We start from the raw sequence: 22,247 nt of genomic DNA, 5'->3' as shown, positions 1-22,247 counted from the left end.
AAAACAAGTAAGCGTACAATTTTCTTTGGCGAATATGAAGTTTAATATCTTGCGGGACAACAGCTATCAAAACTAATTAGAAATATCTTGGTTATCGGCTGCTTTTGGCCAACTATTATTCTAAATTTCATATAGTACTTATTATAAACTTCAACCGGAGTGGCCTTTAGCGTCCATAGCGAATGACTTCAATGTACTATGGCACGTTCTTCAAAGTGAATTCTTCAGTTTAGAAAACTGAAAAAAGTCACAGGGATGCAAATTTAGTATATACGCTTGATAAGCGATGATTCTCACTTTCACCAAAAAATCAACGACAATCATACTAAAATGTTCTGGTATATTATAAAATCCGGTCGTTTACTATGAATTACTTTATGTATTTAGACGCCTCTAATGGCCAAATAATATTTCTTAATGGCCGTTTGCCGCTGTGGAATGAGCTCTGTGTGAACCACATCATGGTAAAAGGAAAAGAAATCGGCGAACATCACTTTCATTTTTACCGACTTTGACGAGATAATGGTAGTTCGATAGTGCAAGCTCAGGGCTATATGGTAAATGCATCAAAACTTCCCAGCCAAGCTCTCTCAATTTTTGCCAAGTCATCAAAGATGTGTGTGGTCCAGCGTTGTCCTGTTGGAAGACAAAGCCCTTGCTGTTGATCAGTTCTGGACGTTTTTTTCGATTCCTTGTTTCAATCTCAACAGCTGTTGACAGTAAAATGTGGAATCAATCGCTCCACCAGGCTGGAGCAGCTCAAAGTAGATGACTTCTTTCCAATCCCACCCAACACTTAGCTTAATTTTTCGACTAATCGTCAATCTTGCCTTTGTAACCTTTTATTGAGCTTCACCACGTTTGGATCATAATCTTTTTAACACATTATTTTCTTATTTGGTCCACTTTCCGTCTCCTGTTAACATTCATTTCATAAATGGTTCGAATTCATTTCGTTTCAGCAAAGAATCGCAGAGTTAATTTGGTCCATTAAATTTTATTTTTCACAGACAATTCATGTGGTATCCAAACATCGAGCTTATTTTTGTAGGCAGCCCTTTTTTAAATGGTTACATATGAATGCTAAGTTTCTTAGAGATGTCGTGGCTGCTTACGTGACGGTCCTAGTCAATATTTTCCATTATTTCATCGGCTTTTTCAACGATAGATCGACCAGAGCGAAGGGCATCTTTCACATCGAAATTTCCAGAACGGAAGCGAGCGAACCAGTGTTGTGTTGCACGAATTGATACAGCATCGTCTCCATAAACTACACAAATTTCGTTGGTGGCTTGTGTAACATTCTTCTCTCGTTTATACACAAATTTAGTTTCTTTTATATTAAATGAAGCTTAGGATCTCACCTTTCCAAACTATATGATATGACACCATGTGACTAGAGATATACCACTGCGACGACGTTTATATACAAAATACGAAAATACTTTTTCGACTATCCACTATATCCATAAATCTTCATTCAAATTGATTTTAAATGCAAAATTGCACTAATTTTCTTTATCAATTTTGGTGTGAAGTGTGCTTTATAATTATCAGAGATTAAATAATGTATAAATTTGTATTATAGTTCTCAGGGAATGACTTTTTCTGACAATTCTGCTTCAGTCTTCGGGAAAATAAGCGCTGCAATTTTTCTTCTTTCTTTTACTCTCTCTCTTCAAAATTGATCAACGCTATACAATTCACTGTCGGGTCATTGAAGTAAGAGATTAAATTTAAACTAACATCTGCTTTAAAAGCAATAAATTAACAGAAGCTCTCATTCTTTTTCACTCCTTTCATTGTTTCTAATACACTTAGTTGCTACCACAGTCACATAACCTTTATTTTTCCCCCAATTACACCTTACATACATATACTCATATGGTAAGCACACAACTTTTTAGTGTTGTAACTAGTAGTCGAACTGCATTTAGAACCCAGAAACTGAAATCACTGTAGCAGTTTGCCTTCTTCTGTCTCAATCATCTTCTAATAAAAGTATGCCTTATCCCCTACCCAAGCATCAGTCTTTTTCGAGCTAGATTTCTTTACTTGAACCCCCTAACATAATAAAAACCTACATCCCCAAATCCCCCAATGGCATTAAAGCTGTTTTGTAGCTTTTCATCTTCTTTATTTACAAAGTTTTCCAAAAATTTTGCTCGTTCAACAAAAATACGGCTTTTTTGTTTCCGACACACGATTGCAATTCAGTGCAGTTCGTGCACACAATGTTGGCAGCATGTCGGCAGGTGGGTTGGTTCAGTAGATGTGTGCATTCCTCTGTGCATTTGTGTCCGACAAACAATGCTGATGGGATATTTCTCATTTTTCCTGCTGCCATTACAACCGTGATGAGATACTCAGCTTTCCTGTCTTGGCATTCAAACAGTTTTTCCTGCTGCATAGTTGTTGCCTTTGTTGGCATTCCAGCGAATCATCAGCATAATCAGCAGTGATTAAATGCGATTTAAGAGCTTTTAAAGTTCTTGAACTCTTCTTATACTGTGTACGAGTCATTTGCTGCAATCGTGATGGCGCAATGACAAATAAAGAGTTGCAGTGGCGTAATTGGGACAAAATACTTGCAAGTGGAATACTTTCTCGGAAGTTGTCCGTCATATTAGTGAGAGTGAAGGTACTTTCTAAGATTTGTAATCAAATAAGGACATCAGAGTTTTGTTGAGGGTAATATTAATACACTTGGTACTGATTTCTGGCTACTAATCAGACAGCTGAGCTATTTCGTCGTAAGTATTGTAATACTCGTATAAGGGTGACTTGAATGCATGTGAATAATGGCATAAATGATATTTGAGTTAAACAATATTTTCGGAGGTTTAAAATGAAATATTTTTCCATACAAGGACTTGACTTTGACCAAACCGGTTTGTATGACAGCTATACGCTTTGTTGATCTCTGGTCAGAGTGTAAAAAGGGTTTTAAGATAATGTTGAAACTTCTTTTCCGAATATACATCATAAATTCGATTTCTTCATCTCCTTACAAAAACCGTCAAAGAAAAGTCCCTTGAACTTTTACATAGACAAGAAAAAAATATACCATCAATAATTAATTTACATACATCTACATAGCCACCGCTAATCTGCTCCGCAAAGTGCCATTAAGCTCCACACTGAGAATACTTTCTAGCAACAGAGAGGCGACTGGCAATTTGTCTCCATTAAGCGTACACTTATAGAGAAGATAAAATGAATTATTTAAATCAGAAACTATTCCCGCAACAGCGGACAGCCAACGACACAGCTTGTGCGCCATAAAGTAGGCAATATAAATTTCTTGTTGTGACAACTTAAGCGCTGCACTAACTGCTGCCGTGTTTTTAATGACCGCGGAGTAGTTGCCACCTTGAAGTAAATGCAAAGACAAGAGAAAAAAAGGTAATGAGGGAAAATTCAGATTAACTGCAAGTCATTAATACACATTAGAGTTGCATTTAAGAGTAAAAATAATTTTTAAAAGCTTTGAAGATAATTTAATTAATTAAAAATATAATGATTTTTTATTGAGGAAGGGCTCTCAAGTATATTAAAATTTATTGCCATATTATATAATAATATATATTTACAACTATGCTTCTCACAACAGTTTTTGGGTTCAAAACTTCAAAGAAATTGAGAAAAAAACATTATATTAATCCCACCAAACTCTGTTTTTCCACTCCACTTTCCTTTTCTGCTAAAATCCCATATTCCCAGCCACCACCTGCCATCTTCGTCTCACTTTAGTCATCTGACGATTTTTATTTTGCGCGCTTTTTCCTTTTCTATTAAGTCCCTCATTCGTCTTATGTAGCTTACTTTCTGCGGCATCGGCGACAAAATCGCTGGGATTAACTCGTCTACTGCTGCGTATCATAGCATAAACACAGCGTGGATTTTCTTGGCACAGTTCGTGTTTGCTTGTTCGCCGAGTTGGCGTGTGTCTATCTGCCGAGACTGCAGCGACTCACCTCCTTGACGGCAGTAATTGACTTCTTTCCTTTCAGCAAGCAGCTGCACACACTTGATTGAATGGGTCTGCTCTTAAATTGAGTGTTGCTCGGTGAGTTGCTATTGACTTTCTGAGTTGCCTTCGCTTTTGTCACTCGAGTTGTTGGTGAGTTCATCATAGGTGCATGCTAATTTGGTTTGGAATTTGGCTATACTTCGGTTATAGTTGGTTTGGTTTTTTTGTTTGAATTTGGAAATGAATTCTTCAAAAAATACTTTCTAAATTGATTTTAAAATTACCATTTGATATTTAACTCTGAAACCAAACTAACAGTTTTCTAGGACCATGTGAGAGATTTTTTTATGGATTTGGATTTTTGTTTTGCTTACTCGACAGTTGACTGTAAAGGCCATAAGACTGACAAGTTAACCTCAATGGCAGGAAATAATTTCACTTTTTGTTGAACCATAAAATATTATTCAGAAAATAACCGATGTATTGGTTACTCGTTGATGTAAATCGAAATGAATTTCAAAATACAGCGAATTCATTCATTACTTTTACTCATTTTTGAACAGTTGTACCTTTTTTCAACTTCCCCGAATTTTTTTTGCTAAATCAATCTCACCCGTCCAACAGTATTTGGTATGGTATGACATATATATTAAATATATATAGTTATTTAAGTATATTTGTAAACCAATAATATATGTTGCGGTTACTTTTCATTAACTTTTATTTATTCGCATCATCCGATTTCATACATTTGTGCATGAAAAAGCAAGAAATATCGTTTACGAAATCATTGACAGCGTAACTTTTCACGTTCCCTTTGACTTCGCAGCAAAGTTGAAATTCTTTTCATTGCTCATTTTTTCATTGAAAGCAGATTACTTTCAAGCGTGCTTTACGCGCCAGCACCTTCGACACAAAATCACCATGAAAAGCATACCGCAACCTACTACATACAACAGCCACACACAATTTTTTGCGCTGATAATTTCTTATTTTTTTTCTGGTTTCCTTTTCTTCCCACAGGAGTCGCACATTCATTTGGTGAAATTGACACGCCTGTTGCGCCTGGCACGGCTACTGCAAAAAATGGATCGATACTCACAGTACACCGCCATGATACTGACACTGCTGATGCTGTGCTTCTCGCTGGTGGCACATTGGTTGGCCTGCATCTGGTATGTCATTGCCGAAAAGGAGTACATGATGAATGATAGCGGCTGGGATATAGGTGAGTACACGCGCATACAACCACAAACATTAACATATGTACATATGCATATGTGTAGATGAAGGAGCACGAGTGTGTGTGTGTGCCCGCATGTGCCGCACTTACGGTAAATGAATACGCGTTACCGCAATGTGTTTAATTTCATGCACTTTGCCTTCGCTTGAAAATTACTCATACGCACCGTATGACCGCGTAGCAAGTTGGTGTGCCACAGCATGTCCTTTCATGTAAATAGCGTGTTGCGCGTGCAAATGTGTGTCGTGAGCAGTGTATACATGAGCTGCGATTAATTCCACGTACAAGCTGAGCAACTTATTTGCAACAATTTGTAAAGTATATTGCGAGCTTTTGTGATAATTTCGGTTAGTTTGTTGCAAAAAAAGCATTTTCATTAACAAATTCTCAGATATTTGCACACTTTTGACTTTTTCGGTGAATATTACACAATGCACATAAAAATTGGTTATGAATATGCTTTTGTTTTTGTGGTTTGGGTGATTATTCGCGGCTTAACACCAGCACATGATAGTGAGGCGTTGACACCAAATATATTTGGTTTGACAATTAGACGGTTTAGATACCGACTGTGAGAGTTGTTTTAGCTTTAAATATGAAAAACGATAACTTCGGCTTCACTGACGCTGTAATACCCTTCACAAGCTCAAAATGCTAAAAAAGAACATTACCTTATCTTTATCTTAATTTTAGTTATAAGTTATGTAGGGAGGCATCACTTAACCTCTTCACTGCCAGCTTCTTCTAAAATATTGGAAGTTCCTCAAAACTTCTAAGCCGCACAGAGTCTACCCTCTTCTCACTTCCAAGGCACAACTTACTCATAATAGACAACGCTTGTAAGAGGAATTCAGTTTGTGGCGCTTGCGACAAATTTCGGCATCAAAACTTCAACAAGATTTACCGCATTTTCTAACCGAAGTAATTAAAAGTCCATCACACAGCTCGAATTGACTTTGCTTCCGTGCCAAATTGCAATTTACGCAGAGACCTAATAACGAGGTTGCCAAGGCTGACTGCCTAAAGTCAAACACACACTTCCCTAAACAATTTTGGGCTGCGCTGTCTTGGCACCTCAAAAGTGATAAGCTGTTTAGCAGCTAATTAAAGTCAAATTCTATATTTTCGGCAAAGCCTAGCCAACAAGACCTCCTTAAATCTCTTAAGCAAATAAGCAGCGACGCATACAAACGCAGATGCATGTATGTATGTATATGTGAACTAATATCTAAACTTACTTATTGGGGTTTTCGTGGGAATTCTATTATTGCCTGCATTGCTAAGCAATAGATCGATGGGGCAGCATGAGAGTGGCCTACAGGCCATGACCGCAAGTAGTAACAAGAGCGGACCTACAAATTGCCTATGCATAGAAATTCCTAGGTAATTTGTTGTTGTTGGATTTTGCTGGGAAATTCGAGATTTTGTATTTGACCAACACTCATTCTCTTGTCTGTCATGTGGTTTGTGTTTCCGAACATTTGATTGGTAGGCAAGCCTTGTTTTGGTGAAGGGTGGACGCATGTTTGGATTAGTTTCACTTACTTGTTTGGCAATATGTATGTAAGTACGTACAATTGTATAAAATATAGTACGTTACTAGTACTTTCCTTTATTTTCCACTCCTTTCCATTCGCTTGTAACACTGGATATTAAATAATTACATTTAACTAATGGATTATAAGTGCACTGAACTTTACTATTTTATTTACCTCATGCAAGAATTAACTTGTGTTGTTTCTTAGAACTTTTCTCATGCCATATAATCAGTCGGAAATTAGTGCCAACTTCCAGTGCATACGAGTGTAAGGACATTCATTCATATAATTCGCTAATGGGTCTAACACATACACAAACATGCCAACACACATACATATCTATGTGTACATAAGTAAATTCTCCTTAGAGCTGCCAGGAAGTGTAAACTTATAAGCAATTTCCTTATGCCCTCAATCAGTTCCGCTTGTTAGCGTAAGGCTTTGCAGCACAAACTGTTTTCCAAAGACATGTGCCTCACATACATATACACAAATAAACACACATGCACATATCTACATTTATAACTCTCAGTATACACACAGTTGCCGACGCAAACAGTCATTACAAATACACACACCTCAGTAATCCGTTCGCATTCGCCCTGTCACACATTTGCTGCTTCGCTTGTTTGTTTGCTGACATTGAGCTGTTGCTTCGCAGTGATCCGCTGACGAAGCTGTTTCCTTGTTTTGCCTCTTCGCTCTTTCTCTCGACTACTCTTCTACAGAATCAACAGCGCTCGTTGGCAGCAATGTGCGTCGTCTGTTGTGTGTATATGTGTGGGTGTGTGTGTTTACGCAGTTTATTTTTCTAAGTCCGACATTGTTGACATTTGCTATTTTGTCGTTGGCTTTGTGTGTGTGCGTTTACATTTGCTATGTGCGTACTCCTTCATTGGATTATTTGTCACTGTTTTGCTTTGCCTTGCAAAGACCGTCTTTCTTGCTTAATCATTCAATTGTTATAGCTCACAAATACATGCGTGTGCGTGCGTGCGTGTGGTTGTTATTTTCTCTGTGCGTATATGTAGTATGCTTCAGCGAATGTCTGCAGCTTCTAAGGTTATATATATGTCAGTGTTTTTGTGACAGTCGCTGAAAAGGTCAATAGGTCAATCCAATTAGGCAAAGGAAATTTATTGAAGTGTCAGTTTTGATTTATCAAGTGTGTAGTAAAACGTAATGTCACTGAAGATTAACGGCAATTGCTTGTGAGTTTTGAGTAATAATTTTTGTTAGGGGAATGCTTTCGATTGTCTGATTGGTAAACAGTCTTCTTTATAGACATGACATTTAAATAATAACTGAACTTTATTCCCTTAGACTAGATCTATAAAAATATAGTCTCAGTAAACCTTGACATAATTTGGAGTATGTGCGATCTTCAGCTTTTTCTTTAGTAATTATCACCGGTCGAACCCCTATCTCAGCCTTTAACTAAGTGACTTAATCCGTCAAGCTCCAACGCGAAAATTGGGTTAAATACGCTCAATATCAATATCTTAAATTGCTCTCTGAAAAAATTTGTCGACTAAGTTTCTATACAACTTTTGTATAGCTGAGGCCCTACCTTACTACATCTTAAACCAATTCCGACTTCTTGTCGTTTATCTTTTTCCTCAGAAACCCGGATTGCCTCTCTTAAAGATACTATATTGTTTCGACACTCTAACCTTTGTTTCCGCCTTTCAATGGCTACTGATGTGTGCTAGATTACCCTGAGCATAATACTCGTACTATTTTGAAAACCCCTTATAAACTATTTCACAATTTTCTTTTTTACTTTTGCGAACTATGAACTATAATATTTACTTTGCTTTCAGGTTGGATGCACGCTTTGTCTGAGCGCTTGAAGATACCCATCACAAATATCACCAACGCCGAGGCCTACTCGACGGCGCTCTATTTCACCTTCACCAGCCTAACGTCGGTGGGGTTCGGCAATGTATCCGCGAATACGACGGCGGAGAAAGTCTTCTCCATCATTATGATGCTAATTGGAGGTAAGACAGCGTGAAGCCCGTGGCACATTTTTACATTTCATAAATACACATATATACTTATATGTACTGTTCATATTCATGTGGATTTGAAAAGTAATTAACTGGGATTTCCTTAAAAATTTAAAATCATTATTTTTCATTTCTTTTTAATCCATTCGTGCGTTACGCGTTGTCTGCTGCCTTTTCCCGTCCACCTGACAGCATTAATGCACGCCGTCGTGTTCGGTAATGTGACGGCGATAATCCAGCGCATGTATTCCCGGCGTTCATTGTACGAGAGCAAATGGCGTGACTTAAAGGATTTCATAGCGCTGCATCAGGTGAGTTCGTCTGCGTGATTTCCATTTCAAATATTTATGTGTATGTGCTGTTTGTTTTTTGTGTAGCTGACAGGTAAATATTCATGTTATTTTTTGCTGAAAAATGTGAAACAGGTTTTGGAATATGAAACAGGTTGGTTTTTCTCATTTGAAGAACATATTTCGTTTCAGTGGAAAGATATGTCATCCACATTCTATTGTTGTCAAAGTAGCGTCAGTGAGTTTGACAAAAATAGAACATATTGCCAATGAGGTTTATGACGTGCCACAATTCGATTGTTCGTTATAATTCATACCCTGAAAAGTCGGGGACTATATAAAATGCCAAAAGTGCTCTATTCCGAAATTACCAACTTTTTTTTTCTTAAGAAAAAACACAGAACCTTCAAATTTAATTTGAAATTTTTTTCTCATTCAAAAGAACATTATTCAAGACTTATTTGTTGGAGATATTGTCTTTGAAATGTTGGCCGCGGCTACGGCTCAGATGATCCATCCATTGAATCCTATTTTCGATGACTCGTTCGCATTCGACTGGTAACTGGCCAATGGCATGCGTGATATTTTGCTCCAAGGCCTGAATCGAAGCGAGATTGTCTACATAGACCTTAGATTTTACATGTCCTCACAGGACAAAAGTCTAGTGGTGTGATAACAAATGGTCTTGGTGGCCAATCGACCGGCCGAAAACGTGAATTTGTCTGCTCACCGAAGTGTTTTCTCAGTAAATCTCTTGTTTAAACCAACTGTCATCGAGATCACGAGCCTCAATTTCAGGTTTCAAAAAGTCAATCGGCACTATTTTTTAAGAAATATGGAGTGATGATTCCACCAGCCAACAAATCACACCAAACCGTTGTATTTTATATATAAAATGGCAGATCTTGAGTCTCTCAGGTTGCTCTTCATCCCAAATGCCTCAATTTTGCTTGTTTACATTTTCTTGGAATTTTTCAAAAACCCATAGAGCGAAGTGATACGATTGGGAAGGTCAAACTTCAGTTTTTTCACAAGCAGTATTTCTCCATAACTGACCAAAAATATCATTATAGCTTGATACGTCTCACGCGTAATCTCTAAAAGAAAGGTTATTGAAAAAGTAACTCTATTGGTTCATCCGTTATATATGTGTAGCTTATCAGCATCATGGGTCCATTTAGCCATGGCTATCTGTATAAATATATCTTCCCAAATGGTGTAAAATTTGATGATAGCAATTATAAAAATTTTAAATATTTGTTTAACTTCAAATAAATTCCACTTTAAGCACTTTATATACCTAGTTCTATGGTAGAATTATTTATAAAAATACGTATTTACGAAAATATTCACCAGCTTAAAGCTTATGCCAGTGACAGCAAATTTCGAGCAAAGTACCGTTGAAATTTGAAAATAAATATGGCTGCCACAATAATATTTGCATTTCTATGAGTTTGTAAACTCAGCGAACAATTTGCCATGCGACAGTTTAAAAACAGAATAGCGGTAAATGGCACGAAATGCAGTTCTGCCTACGTGACAGTTCAAATGTAGTTGTTATTGTTGTAAATGTCACTGTAGGCGTATTTATTTTTATTATTGTACGTATTTAATACTGCCGTGTCTGTGGTCGATGACAATAATTACAGCGGCTTGGCAAAAACACGTGAACTTTTAATGATAACGGCGCGTGTTCGATATGCTATAGACTATTACATTAAGGTGGGACTTTTAGTGAAAAAAACATACCAAAACTGGTTGATGTACTTGTGAGGGTAAAGGCTAATATCACCGCTATCCAAGAAGTACGACGAACCGGACAAGAACTGAAACGAGTATGACATTGTTTCATATAGTAACCATATAAAAGAGTGCAAATTCTGTGTGGGATTCGTGGTGGAAGCGAGCCTCCGTCGCCGAGTACTAGCTTTCACCCCGGCGGATGAATGTCTGTCTACAATCGGTATCAAAACGAAGTTCCCCAACATATCGCTGATTTGCCACCACACTCCGACGGAAGATAAGGACTATCTGATCAAAGATGTCTTCTCAGAGCGCTTAGAGCGCACCTATGAGAGCTGCTTCCACTACGATGTCAAAATCGTGGGCAAAGAAGGCATCTTTGGAATAAAGTTCGGTAAATTGAGCCTTCGTGATGAAACATTTCCACATGGGTTGAGCCTAATCGACTTCGCCGGCGCCCGAAAAATGGTTTTCTGTGGTAATATATTTTAGCAGAGGCAAATTCGTCAAACTACTTACCTGGCAGTCTCCGGATCGAAAAGCCACCAACCGTATCGTCTGCAAATACGTGAATTTGTAGTTTTTCTTGTCAGTCCGGGTCAAATTTGATCATATATATTAGATATAATCATTGTTTCGACCAAGTTTACGGTTAGGCAAATAGGTTAGTTACTCGTGAGGCTGTGAATAAGCCCACTATCTCTGGATGCTTGTCCGTTCTGAAGCCAAAAACTCCTAGATATGGATCAAAAAGACCGGTAGATATCGACTATACGCTTAGAGCCTGTCACGAATTTATTGAGGGGCCAATTTGGCGGATTCTCGGGTTGACAACCGAGATATTTTCAACCTAAGTCTAACGAAAACTCGACCGCGTCTCATTACTTACAGATCTAAAGTTTGAAAGGAAAATAAAAATCGCCATCTCCATTTGCGGTCCACCGTTATGTGCATTTATGTATGTGCCGTCATTTCAACGTTTATTGCGGCAGCGCGTTGAAAACTCTTCGTAGAACTACCACATACGTTTACTTTTTATTATTTTTGTTGCTGTTTGCCTATTTTTTTCACACGTCTGTCGATAATCGAAGTAAAATTAAATTGCTTATCGCTGCAAGGATGCGCTGGCAAACTCCAAGGCACTAACAAAATGCAGTATGATGCCAGTAAGAGCAATATTTTGCTTATAGACATGCGAACGAATATATTTTTATGCATGTGGGTGTACTTTTGTTGGGCATCTAGGTAAGCGTAGTATATAAGGGGCATATGCCCTGTTGCACAGCGCCAGTGACCCATATGAACGTTAACTCACTTAACTGACTGTCTGCTGCTCGAGCGTGTGATATTCGGTGTTGCCATCGCCGCGAGTGCCCTGCAACGGAGTATTTTATCAAGTAAGTTACCCGGCGAGAGCACCTATCAGCCGCACTAATTTGTTTTTATTGCTGCATATCGCAAGTCGTGGTGGGCAAAAACACAGTTTAACGCAAGTTACGAAACGTATTGCTGCTGAGTCCTCTAAGCACACATCCTCACATATAGTATATATAGACAGACATAAAATAACAGGCAATGATGTGGAAATTACGAAGTACCACCTGAAGGACATCACATGAGTACTTCATAGATAAGCGTGCAACTAGTCAGCAACAGCTGGTGGCAGAGACTCTCGTACAAAGTTAGTTGGCATAGAGCGATAACGGAACAATGTTTTGATATACGTATACCTAAAGTACTTAATTCGGTTGCTAAGAAGGGCACATTTGTTGCCATAAACTTGAAAAACGAAAACACTTTAAGGGTTTCAGAGAGTCAAATAAATTAATTTTAGTATTATTTGCCGCCAGAATCGACTGGTATTGACACAAATAAGATTTCCGAGGCCATTTCAAGCGCACACTGATGACTTTGTCATAAAAAGTGCGCAGTCAAAGTTGATATTTATTTGCAAGGCCAATTGTAGCAACTAATGCACAAATGATTAGATCCATCACGCAGCGGAAGCTTTGTAGTTGTGCGCGCGCCAATCGCCAACGGCACGTGTGTCACGCGTTTGAGGTTAGGACTACATGAAGAGCGAACCTGATAATTTGCAAAGTATACGGCACGTGTAGCGAATTTGACGCGCTGCGCTTACAAGCTTACATACAGACTTTTACTAGCAACAATTTCGCGTGATGGTGAACAAGTGGAGAACTGGATGAGTTAATTTTCTACCCAAGCTGCAATAGTTGCTGGAGCGAAATACGTGAAATGACATAAATAAATTTTGTAGCACCTTAATATTTTGGTTTTGATTGGAAGACTTTGAAATTGTTGAGGCGTAGGGTTTTTTTGTTTAAAGTAATCAAGGTGACTTTTTTAATAGCTATCAATATCTTTCTATAAGACGGTTCTTCTGCATCTTTGCGAATGTGTCTATCTGTGTGTCCGCTAGTTCATCCTTCCATGTGTTTATTCGTTTATCAATCTATCTGACAAACTCTAGACATGTCTGTACTATCTATTGGTCGGTTTCCTAGCTCATTCGTCTACCTATTTATCAGATCCGCTGTCCGTTTACTCATATCGCCATTGAATAATCTGTCTAAAATCCAATTGTTTGTCTGTCCTTCTCAACGCCAAGTCATCCGTTCCCCTGTTGATTCGTCCGCTAGCTAATCTGTCCACTTCTTTATTGGTTAGCCTGTTGATAAGACCACCTTCCACCTGTCTATATGACAATTCGTTGGTTCACTAGTTCATCTGTGCATCTATCTATCAGATCAGCTCGTCTGTCTGTCCTTTTCTACCAGGTCATCCGTCCACCTGTTCATCCGTCCGCCAGTAAATCTCTCCAGCTGTTTGTGTATTTGTCTGTTGGTCTGTCCACATATCCACCTGTCCATCTATCAAACTGTATATTTGTCTAACTGTCATCATTAACTACATCCATACGTTAGCTCATATATCAGATAGCTCATAAGTCCACCTGTTCATCCATCAATTTGTATGACAGTTCAACTTTCTGCTGTATATCTGTTCAACTGTCTGCTGTTCATCCATCCACTAGCTCATTCGTCTACCAATTCATCTGTACGTCAGTTTATCTACCTACCTGTTCAGCCACCAGCTCTCTTTTGTATGTCTTTCGAGAAATTTGTTCATCCGGTTACTCGTCTGTTTACCTCTATATTTGTTTACCATTCTATAGTTTATCGCTCTGCCAGTTAATCTGTCCATATGTCCACCTGTCTTTCTATCCTTTCGACAATTTCTTCATATATCTGTTCCTCCGACCTGTCTTTCTTTCTGTTATTTAGTTCACTTGTCTATCTGCCCATCAGTTTGCTTGTTGTATCGGATACAATTGGGATCAGTTCTAAAACTCATTGCGGACTATGGACTATTCATTTCAGTAGAATATGCATACAAAGGCTGGCCTCAATAAAAAAAGTTTTAAAAAATTTAAAGTAATATTATCTTCGGCGCGCAAAAAATACCACATTTTGGATTTAGGGGATCTTAGTGAGACTTCTAAACTTAACCAAAGATCAGATCACGTAGTAATCAATTTTGTATATCACTTCGGGTTATAAGGCAGATTCAATAGGTCTCTCCAGTCAATCCATCGGAGTTTCTGACGAGTCATTATTAATGTGTCTGGCATCACTACGTCTTGATGGATCACAATGTCTCTTCCATTGCCTAAGATCGACACTTTTGTGCGATTACCTCCTTCAGTCGATTTTACTACCGAGGTAAGATACAATTTTCAGTTGTATTCAATGCTTAATTAGTCTGAATTTTTAAGAGCTTGGTTTTTCGTTTGTTAAAAGCTCACACTTTGTTGCTTCTTCGAAAATTCTTTGTGCCAATCAATACTGAAACGCTGCCCCAGCCTGCATATTCCCCAAACATGGCTACTACTATTTCCAAAAATGAGGAAAATCACTGTAAGAGCTTAAAGCTGTCTCAAAAATTGAGTTGGGGAAGTATTTCGACGATTGGGAGAAGCGCTGGCTTAAGTGCATATTATCAAATGTGGACTAACTTAAGGGAGACAATGTTAATGTAGACAAAATAATTTTTTTTAACGAAAAACCCTGTTGTTCTCTGAACACACCTCGTGCACTTTTCAAGGAAATTCAGTTTTCTTGAAATGATGACGTTTGACTTAAAAGTAAAAACTTATACAGCGCCATCTGCTGGCAGCTTATTAAAATACTGTGATAAAATAGTTTGAGTGTTCATGAAAGTAATGTTTATACTATACAGTGAATATTGAATATATTTGATGTAAAAAATCTTATGGAAATATTTACGTAAAATCTGTGGTTTAGTTTATTTTATATATGCGTAGAAAGAAATACATTTCCCCTCTATTTTTTCATGTTTTCCACAAAAAATACACGCGCTAATGGAAAAATCTCATCCTTCTCACGTCAACACACACCCATAGATGCCCAAAGAACTGAAACAAAGGATTGAAGATTACTTCCAGACATCGTGGTCGCTCAACCATGGCATTGATATTTACGAGGTAAGTACACACTAACGCACCTAAAGTAAGCATAACTCAACTATTTTACAGCCTAGCCACAATGCTAATTTACACAAACAGACACGCAAAAAAGAAAAAGCAACAAAAGTGTTAGATAGTAAGTGCCGCGGTTAATGCTAAAATGTTTACGGCAGACAGCCACAAATGTGCCAACACAAATGTCGGCTACACGTACGCACATACACAGAGGCTTTCTAGCGACAAAAAGTGCATATTGTCTGCGGTTCACGCTGGGCGTAAAGTCAACGTGGCCAACCGAAGCATACTTTTAGTGAACTCTGCCAGCAACGCTCACTGAGCTATAACGGGTGGTGCGAAAACACACTTTTTTGCAAGCGATGCTACTACACTTTTTGTTGCTACCTTTTAATACTTTTTTATTGTAGCTTAGTTTTTCTGTGTGCACAAAAGTAGGCAACTGAACCCTTTCACTGATCCATTTGTGTGCAAGTGTGTGTGTATGTGTGTGTGTGCGGTCGAGTTTGCTGACATTTGCATAAAGTGTAAATGATGCGGGTTTCTGCTATGCCCTTTCATATACTGTACTTAAGTATATTTCAGTTTTGAGTGTCTGACAGCGGCTATGAATGCCATGCCATGCCTAACAGAGGAATTTAATGTGTCACTAGCCTTTTCTGGCATTTGAGAATGTCGGCTTGCGTTACACTTGCCAGTTGTAAATGAATGGTCATGCTTGCCGGCTACCTTTTGCCAGTCATTTTCTTTACGCTACAAAAGAGTTATGATTTATTATGGAATGTTTGATAAAAAGGGTCGTTTGCTTCATAAATTTGCCGCACGTGAAATAAATTTGAGCACCAGGAATTTGGGTGAGCTTTAAATGTGCGCAACTAGAAACTTAAATAATTATTCTTTGAACTGATACTTTAAAGCAAAAAAATAAAATTAAATAAATGAAAATTTCCTGCCCTTCGTAATGCAGGGCTGGCCATAAGAAAGTGTGAGATTGATATTATAATAAAAATTTTAAAATATCTTCGACTTCAAAATCTGGCCTCAATTCATTAAAATTCCCTAGAAAATCACAGTTTGTTTAAATCTCATAACTTATTACGCTTCAGGAGCATTAATTCAAGTATTTAAAATTCTTAAGTACACTTGTGTGCAAAAAATATGTCGCATACATTTTTAGAACTTTTATTGCTCTTGAAGTCAAGCTTTAGGTCCGGTTGAGTGAAAAACTAAAAAAATAATATAAATAAATCATTTCATATTCATATTTATTCAAGTGTTTTAAGCAGACATTTAAACATTTGACAAAATTTTGCTGAGAGCCTTCAGAAAACACTTTCTATATATTAGTACCATCTAAAAAGAAAAGACCATTGTTGTGCTGCAGGAACTGATAGAGCATCGTCTCCCTGGCTTGCGTGGCTTTCTTGCCTTTTTTATACAGAAATTTCAAAACATATAAAATTTCTTCATTATTATCACTCATTTTTGAACAGCTGTAACTTTTTTGAATTTTCTAAATTCAGTGGTTAAATAAAGCTTTGAATCTCACCTTTCCAATACTATATGGTATGCCACAATGGTGTTTGGTAGCACTGGAGATATACGACCTCAACGACATCTGTTGACAAAATACGAAAAGATTTTTAAGACTGCTACTAATGTCATAAGTTTAACGACTATCAGTTGTTGTTTTCTTTGAACAAGATTCGAACTTTGAATAGAAAAAGTTATTGGTCAGCCGAAATAACATAAATGTTTGGTAGTAGCTATAACAGTTTAGCGAAGGCTAACCTATGTGCTTGTATTTTTAACAGGGTATATTACACCGAAGTTAGTAAAAAGGAAATGTCGGAAGGCATGTAAAATATATATCAGCATGATGAGTTGAGTCGATTTATATCATGTTCGTCTGTCTGTGTCTGCAGTATACACGAACTATTCTCTCGATTTTTGAGATATCAATTTGCGTATGTCATTTTCGTCCCAAGAAGCTGGTCGTTTGTTGGAATTGCTTATAGCGGACCACTGTAGCATATAGCTGTTATACAAACATGAACGATCGAAACTTAGTTAGGGTACGGAACCTTTTGTATTTGTGATTCAGTTATTGGGTTGTTATTAATCTTTTTTTTTGTATTAGCTAATCCGAAAAAGGAAATCGTAACTCTAAACAGGAGCAGAGCTAAGATTACGGCCTGCAATATTTTGATTGCAGAGTGTTCTAACTGAGTGCATTGAAATGTTTGTTTTTCTAAGAATTATTTAAGTCCAATTTCATTGACGAAAAGGGCCATAATGTTTACTTGGCTGCCTCAGTAGTAGCCACATCTGTTGAGATAGCTCGAGCTTCTTAATAGAAAACGATTGATGAACTGGCCGCAGATATATGTTTGAAAGTCAGGATATGTTAATTTCAAGAAGAAAATATTTTTTTGGTTAAAAGTACGTTTTTGTTTAATACTTGCACTACTTGTTTTGGAGTCCCCATAGCAGATATTAACAACCGACATATTCTCTTGCGGCAATGATTGTACAAAAGCGTTAGAGAATGCAAAAAACCCCGAAATATTTCCACTGATTCTAAACTAAACGTGAGACCTAAGCTATTAGCTGATTTAAGCGATATAAGTATGCCCGTTTTTGTATTTTTTCGCTTTGAATATTGCATTTTGATATAATATGTGCCCCAAGGGAAGCAACCAACAATAACCATAACTACGTGCCTGATTTTATGTTTTTATATGCCTCTCACACTTAGAGACACCACCCACCACCTTATTTGCAATATATATAGCTATAAACCTAGTATTCTCAATAATTCCTCAACCCTCTAGCAGCGTATCGCTTACCACATTTTTAATAAACGCAATGCATACTATATCTCAAGAAGCTTAACATAATAACATTACAATAACCACACAAGTATCTAGTTCAAACCATTAAAAGGTATGAATATATGTATATTTCCTGTAAGCTCTGCGAGTGCAAAGCAAACAAAGGTCAACCACCACACCAATCGTCTTCGATGTCCTTTGGTTGTTGCTATGTCTTTGTTGTCTATAACAACCAATTTGGAGATAACCAGCTCAAGTTCCACAATAAATTAATTTAGTTGTAAAAAGCATTGCCATTTCACGCCCCACATCTACCAAGAATCTGGCAACTACATACATATATGCATCTGCAGACGTTCACAAGCAACATTTCCCGATGGAGATTTTCATTACAATTTCTGCCCTCCGCTTGCTTTTTGCGATTGCGGAAAATGTAAATGATTTTTGTCTGCATTGTAGTGGTTGCTCGACAAGTACGTACTTATTGTATTCACACGCACACACACACCCTTATATGGGTGCTCCTACTAGTTGCGGTAAATATATGTTAATATATACAATTTGTGTAAGTTATTATGTAAGCAACAGGCGACGGAAATTACCAAGTTTGGATTCAGGAAAAATATACAAAGCTCTTTATACATACATATACTCGTATATGTGTATATCTGCACTTATATTGGGTTTCGGTGTGTATGTGCTTAAAAGCAATATTTTCCAGCAAATTAACTGGGTCATTGGTTGTTGATACAAGTAACCTCTACCACAATCGCAGTGTTGAGTAGGAAATAGTAGATATTCATGTGTCCTTTTTATGATGATGAAGATAAAATGTTATTGTAGACTCTTTTTTAGTTTCCGAAGTTTTGGTGTTACTGAATTTTTTTTTTGTTCTTTTCTTTGCGGAAAAAGTTGGACGCATTTAGAGCAACTAGTGGAAGCGGAAGGTTATTTTTAGACACCTAAGTAACATATTTTTTATGATTTCTGTATTTTTATGTGGTGGTTTCCATGTTTATTGGTTGCTTATGTTTTTCGGGTATAAAGCTATAACGGAAAGTTTGCCTAAACTGCAGGCGTTATTAAAAATATTTTATATGCATTAAATTTTGCTCGGTGACCTTTCATGTGTTGCAAAATTCTAGAGTTGCATTTACATATAACTTCAATACATTTTAATTTTCAAAAAGTGGCAACTCTGCAAGAAAATTGTGTGATGTATATTTTGTTTATTTATTGTTTATTTTTTTTTTAATTGTAATATTTATTTTATTTTAAAAATTTAATACAATAGGTGCAGGTGGCAACCCTGATCAATAATAAATTAAAGTTATGGCAGTTTTTAGTTTGATTCGCTTTTGTGCTAATTCAAAAATTAATTTGTCTGAGCTAAAACTTTTTAACAGGTGGCAACTCTGTCACAAAAATTTTTAATAAAATTTATAATGCTTCTTTATTTTAATAGCTTAACCATTAAATATTTAACTTTTAAAATTATATGTAGGTGGCAACTCTGTTCAACATTATATACAAATTAAGCCTTCTTTGGTCTTTTTGGTTTGATCCGCCGTTTTGTAATAATTCGTAAATTTATTTTTGTTTACTAGTTTAAACTAAAAAAATCAAAATAGGTGATAACACCATTAAACTGTATGGAAAAAAATGTATTAAATCTGTTAGTTTGTTGCATACATTATATATTTCGTAAAATCAATTGAATTACCACGCTTTCCAAATTTATACTTTTCTTTCAGCCTTCTTTGTTCGATTTGCATATTTTTATAATCTAATGGCGCTTTAAACAAAATTTTTTTGATAAAAGCTTTTCTATACGTGTTCGATTTGGTACCTTTGTCATTTTAATAAATTTATTTTATTGAAAAAGATGGCAGCTCTTTCAAAATATTTTTGTCAAGCACAAAACTTTTTAAAAATATATTTAGTTTAAGACCCAACTTGTGTTCGTTTACATTTCCATTTTTACTAAATTTTATTTTTAACGGGTGGCAACCCGGTAAATATTTTTAGCTTAATCTGCACATCTTCCACTTGATAGTTTTATTTTAGTTAATTTATCAATATTTTAAGTTAAATTATTTTCAAACAGGTGGCATCCTCCTAATTTGTATTTTTTTCTATCATCCCAAAGCTGAAACAATTTTATTCAATTTGTATGAGTCTTCGCTATGCTGTTCACTAAATATCCTCAAATAAATATTTTCAGTTGAGCATAGCCTCACTTTAAGCCAATATTAAATATTTTTCCGAAATTTCAAATTTCTCACTAAAAAGTATTTTCCGTCAGCACTTAAAATGGAATTTCATAACTTTTAATATATTTGCAGCAAGGGTTATATGTTGCATGCAATAACATTTGACGGCTGCAATTGATTGCCATAGCGTATACGTAACAATTCGTTTCATATACAAATGTGCGCATTTCAAGAGCGAATTGCTGGAAAATTTGATTTGCACTGCAGCAGCGTATTTGCTGCTGCATCAAAGTGACACATTGTATACGTACGCTATTAGCATTAAATCGGTGGCAATAACACAGCGACTATATTGGAAATTTTATTTCATATATTCAGCAAAAGCGAAAAGTACAAAGTGGAAATATTCTGTTGCTGCTGATTGTTAGCCGCCTGCGCGGAAGTGCCTTTCGCGTGCATATTTCTATAACGAAATCTTCACTCCCTCCACCGTTTGAACGAAAAACCTTTGGTTGGCATATATATTTGCATTGATATGCGCCTTCGCTTGGCACTGAAATGGCGAAACAATGTTTCTAGGTGAAGGCATTATGTAATGAGTTTGAATAGAAGACAGAAAGGTGAGGAAATTCAGTGTTCTATGCTGGGCGTTATATGATTGAAAGTCACGTATGTGTATATCTGTGTGTACATATGCCAACACATATGCTTGCGTATCCATTGATGTGTGAGAAATTATGTGATAAACACGAAATTTGATTTTGCAAAAATATTCCAATTCGTCGGCGTTTGAGTTCAATGGAAACGCTTCGCTTGAAGTGCTGATCAAATTTTATATTCAAAATAGATTGAGTCTTTGATTTTGCAACCAATTTTTTTTTGTTGAGAAATAAAAAGAGATTAAAAAGTTAAAAAGAGTATATTAAAATTGAGCTTGAGTGGGCCGATGAGTGGGTTTATGAGAGTCTAGACAAGGCAATGCAATAAATAGCCAAATAAGCATAAACTTATTTCAAATTGCTGTGGGCTTTGCATATAATCAAATATAGGCAAAAGCAAGTCATAGTCCAAGTTATGAGAAATGGGCTTATTGACTTTTGTTTAATCAAATAATTATAGAATGTTTATTTAAATAATACCTTACAGCAATATTTTTGCTAGTTTTAGATGAGTGTTTAGAATGTTCTTCTTCTTTTTCTTTTCTATTCTGATTTTGCACCTCTTACGCGGTTATAGCCGAGTTAGTTTGAAATGTTACCTGAAAGAGTTAATAAAAAAATAAAGTTTTTGATATAAACCATTTTTGAGCATTTGGAAGGTTACCACATATTAAAAAAATTTAAACAAAAAAAAAAAACAAAAAAAAATCGAAAGTCAATTTTTTCAAATGGATTATGAAGGATGAATTTTATTTTATTAATTTAATTATTAATTTTTTTTTTGTATTTTGGAGTTGCCACCTGTTGGAAAGTTTGCTATGAACTTGTTGAATTTGTATAAACGAATAATTACTATTTGTGTAAAAAAAAAAGTTTGCTTAAAGCGTCTTAAAGTTGAAAATACTTTCGGATCGGGTTGCCACCTGTTCGAAGTTTTTAGATATTTTTTTGCAATAAATGAAATTATTCAAAATAAACACCCATTTAAATTGAATTAATAAATATTGCAATTTGGTAAATTAAAAGTGTGGGTTGCCACCTGTTCGAATAACTCAAATTAAGAAAAATACAAATAAAAAACACCAGCCTGCCTAGTCTGCTTAGGTAAATGTATGTAAATGGAAAATTAAAAAAATGCTTAACCAAAAACCATTGAAGCAGCTCTGCACTAACTCTCTGGATACAATTTTGATGTTGAATAAATTCATAAGAAGAAATGA

General features: G+C 36.4%; 1 protein-coding gene across 6 annotated transcripts in view; it reads left to right on the top strand.

Annotated features, from left to right (window-relative positions):
• LOC105227793 (potassium voltage-gated channel subfamily H member 8) overlaps positions 1-22,247 on the top strand; it is a 177,879-nt gene that overhangs the window by 142,325 nt on the left and 13,307 nt on the right. For all 6 annotated transcript variants that reach the window (XM_049450662.1, XM_049450660.1, XM_049450658.1 and 3 more), the window contains 4 exons: positions 4,997-5,201; positions 8,578-8,757; positions 8,959-9,077; positions 15,244-15,324. In XM_049450662.1, the coding sequence (XP_049306619.1) occupies positions 4,997-5,201; positions 8,578-8,757; positions 8,959-9,077; positions 15,244-15,324 (585 nt within the window). The remainder of the gene's footprint in view (positions 1-4,996; positions 5,202-8,577; positions 8,758-8,958; positions 9,078-15,243; positions 15,325-22,247) is intronic.

This window comes from Bactrocera dorsalis, chromosome 3, assembly GCF_023373825.1.
Source record: "Bactrocera dorsalis isolate Fly_Bdor chromosome 3, ASM2337382v1, whole genome shotgun sequence".
Taxonomy (NCBI): domain Eukaryota; kingdom Metazoa; phylum Arthropoda; class Insecta; order Diptera; family Tephritidae; genus Bactrocera; species Bactrocera dorsalis.
Note: the sequence above shows the minus strand (reverse complement) of the source record. Positions and strands in the feature narration are given on the sequence as shown.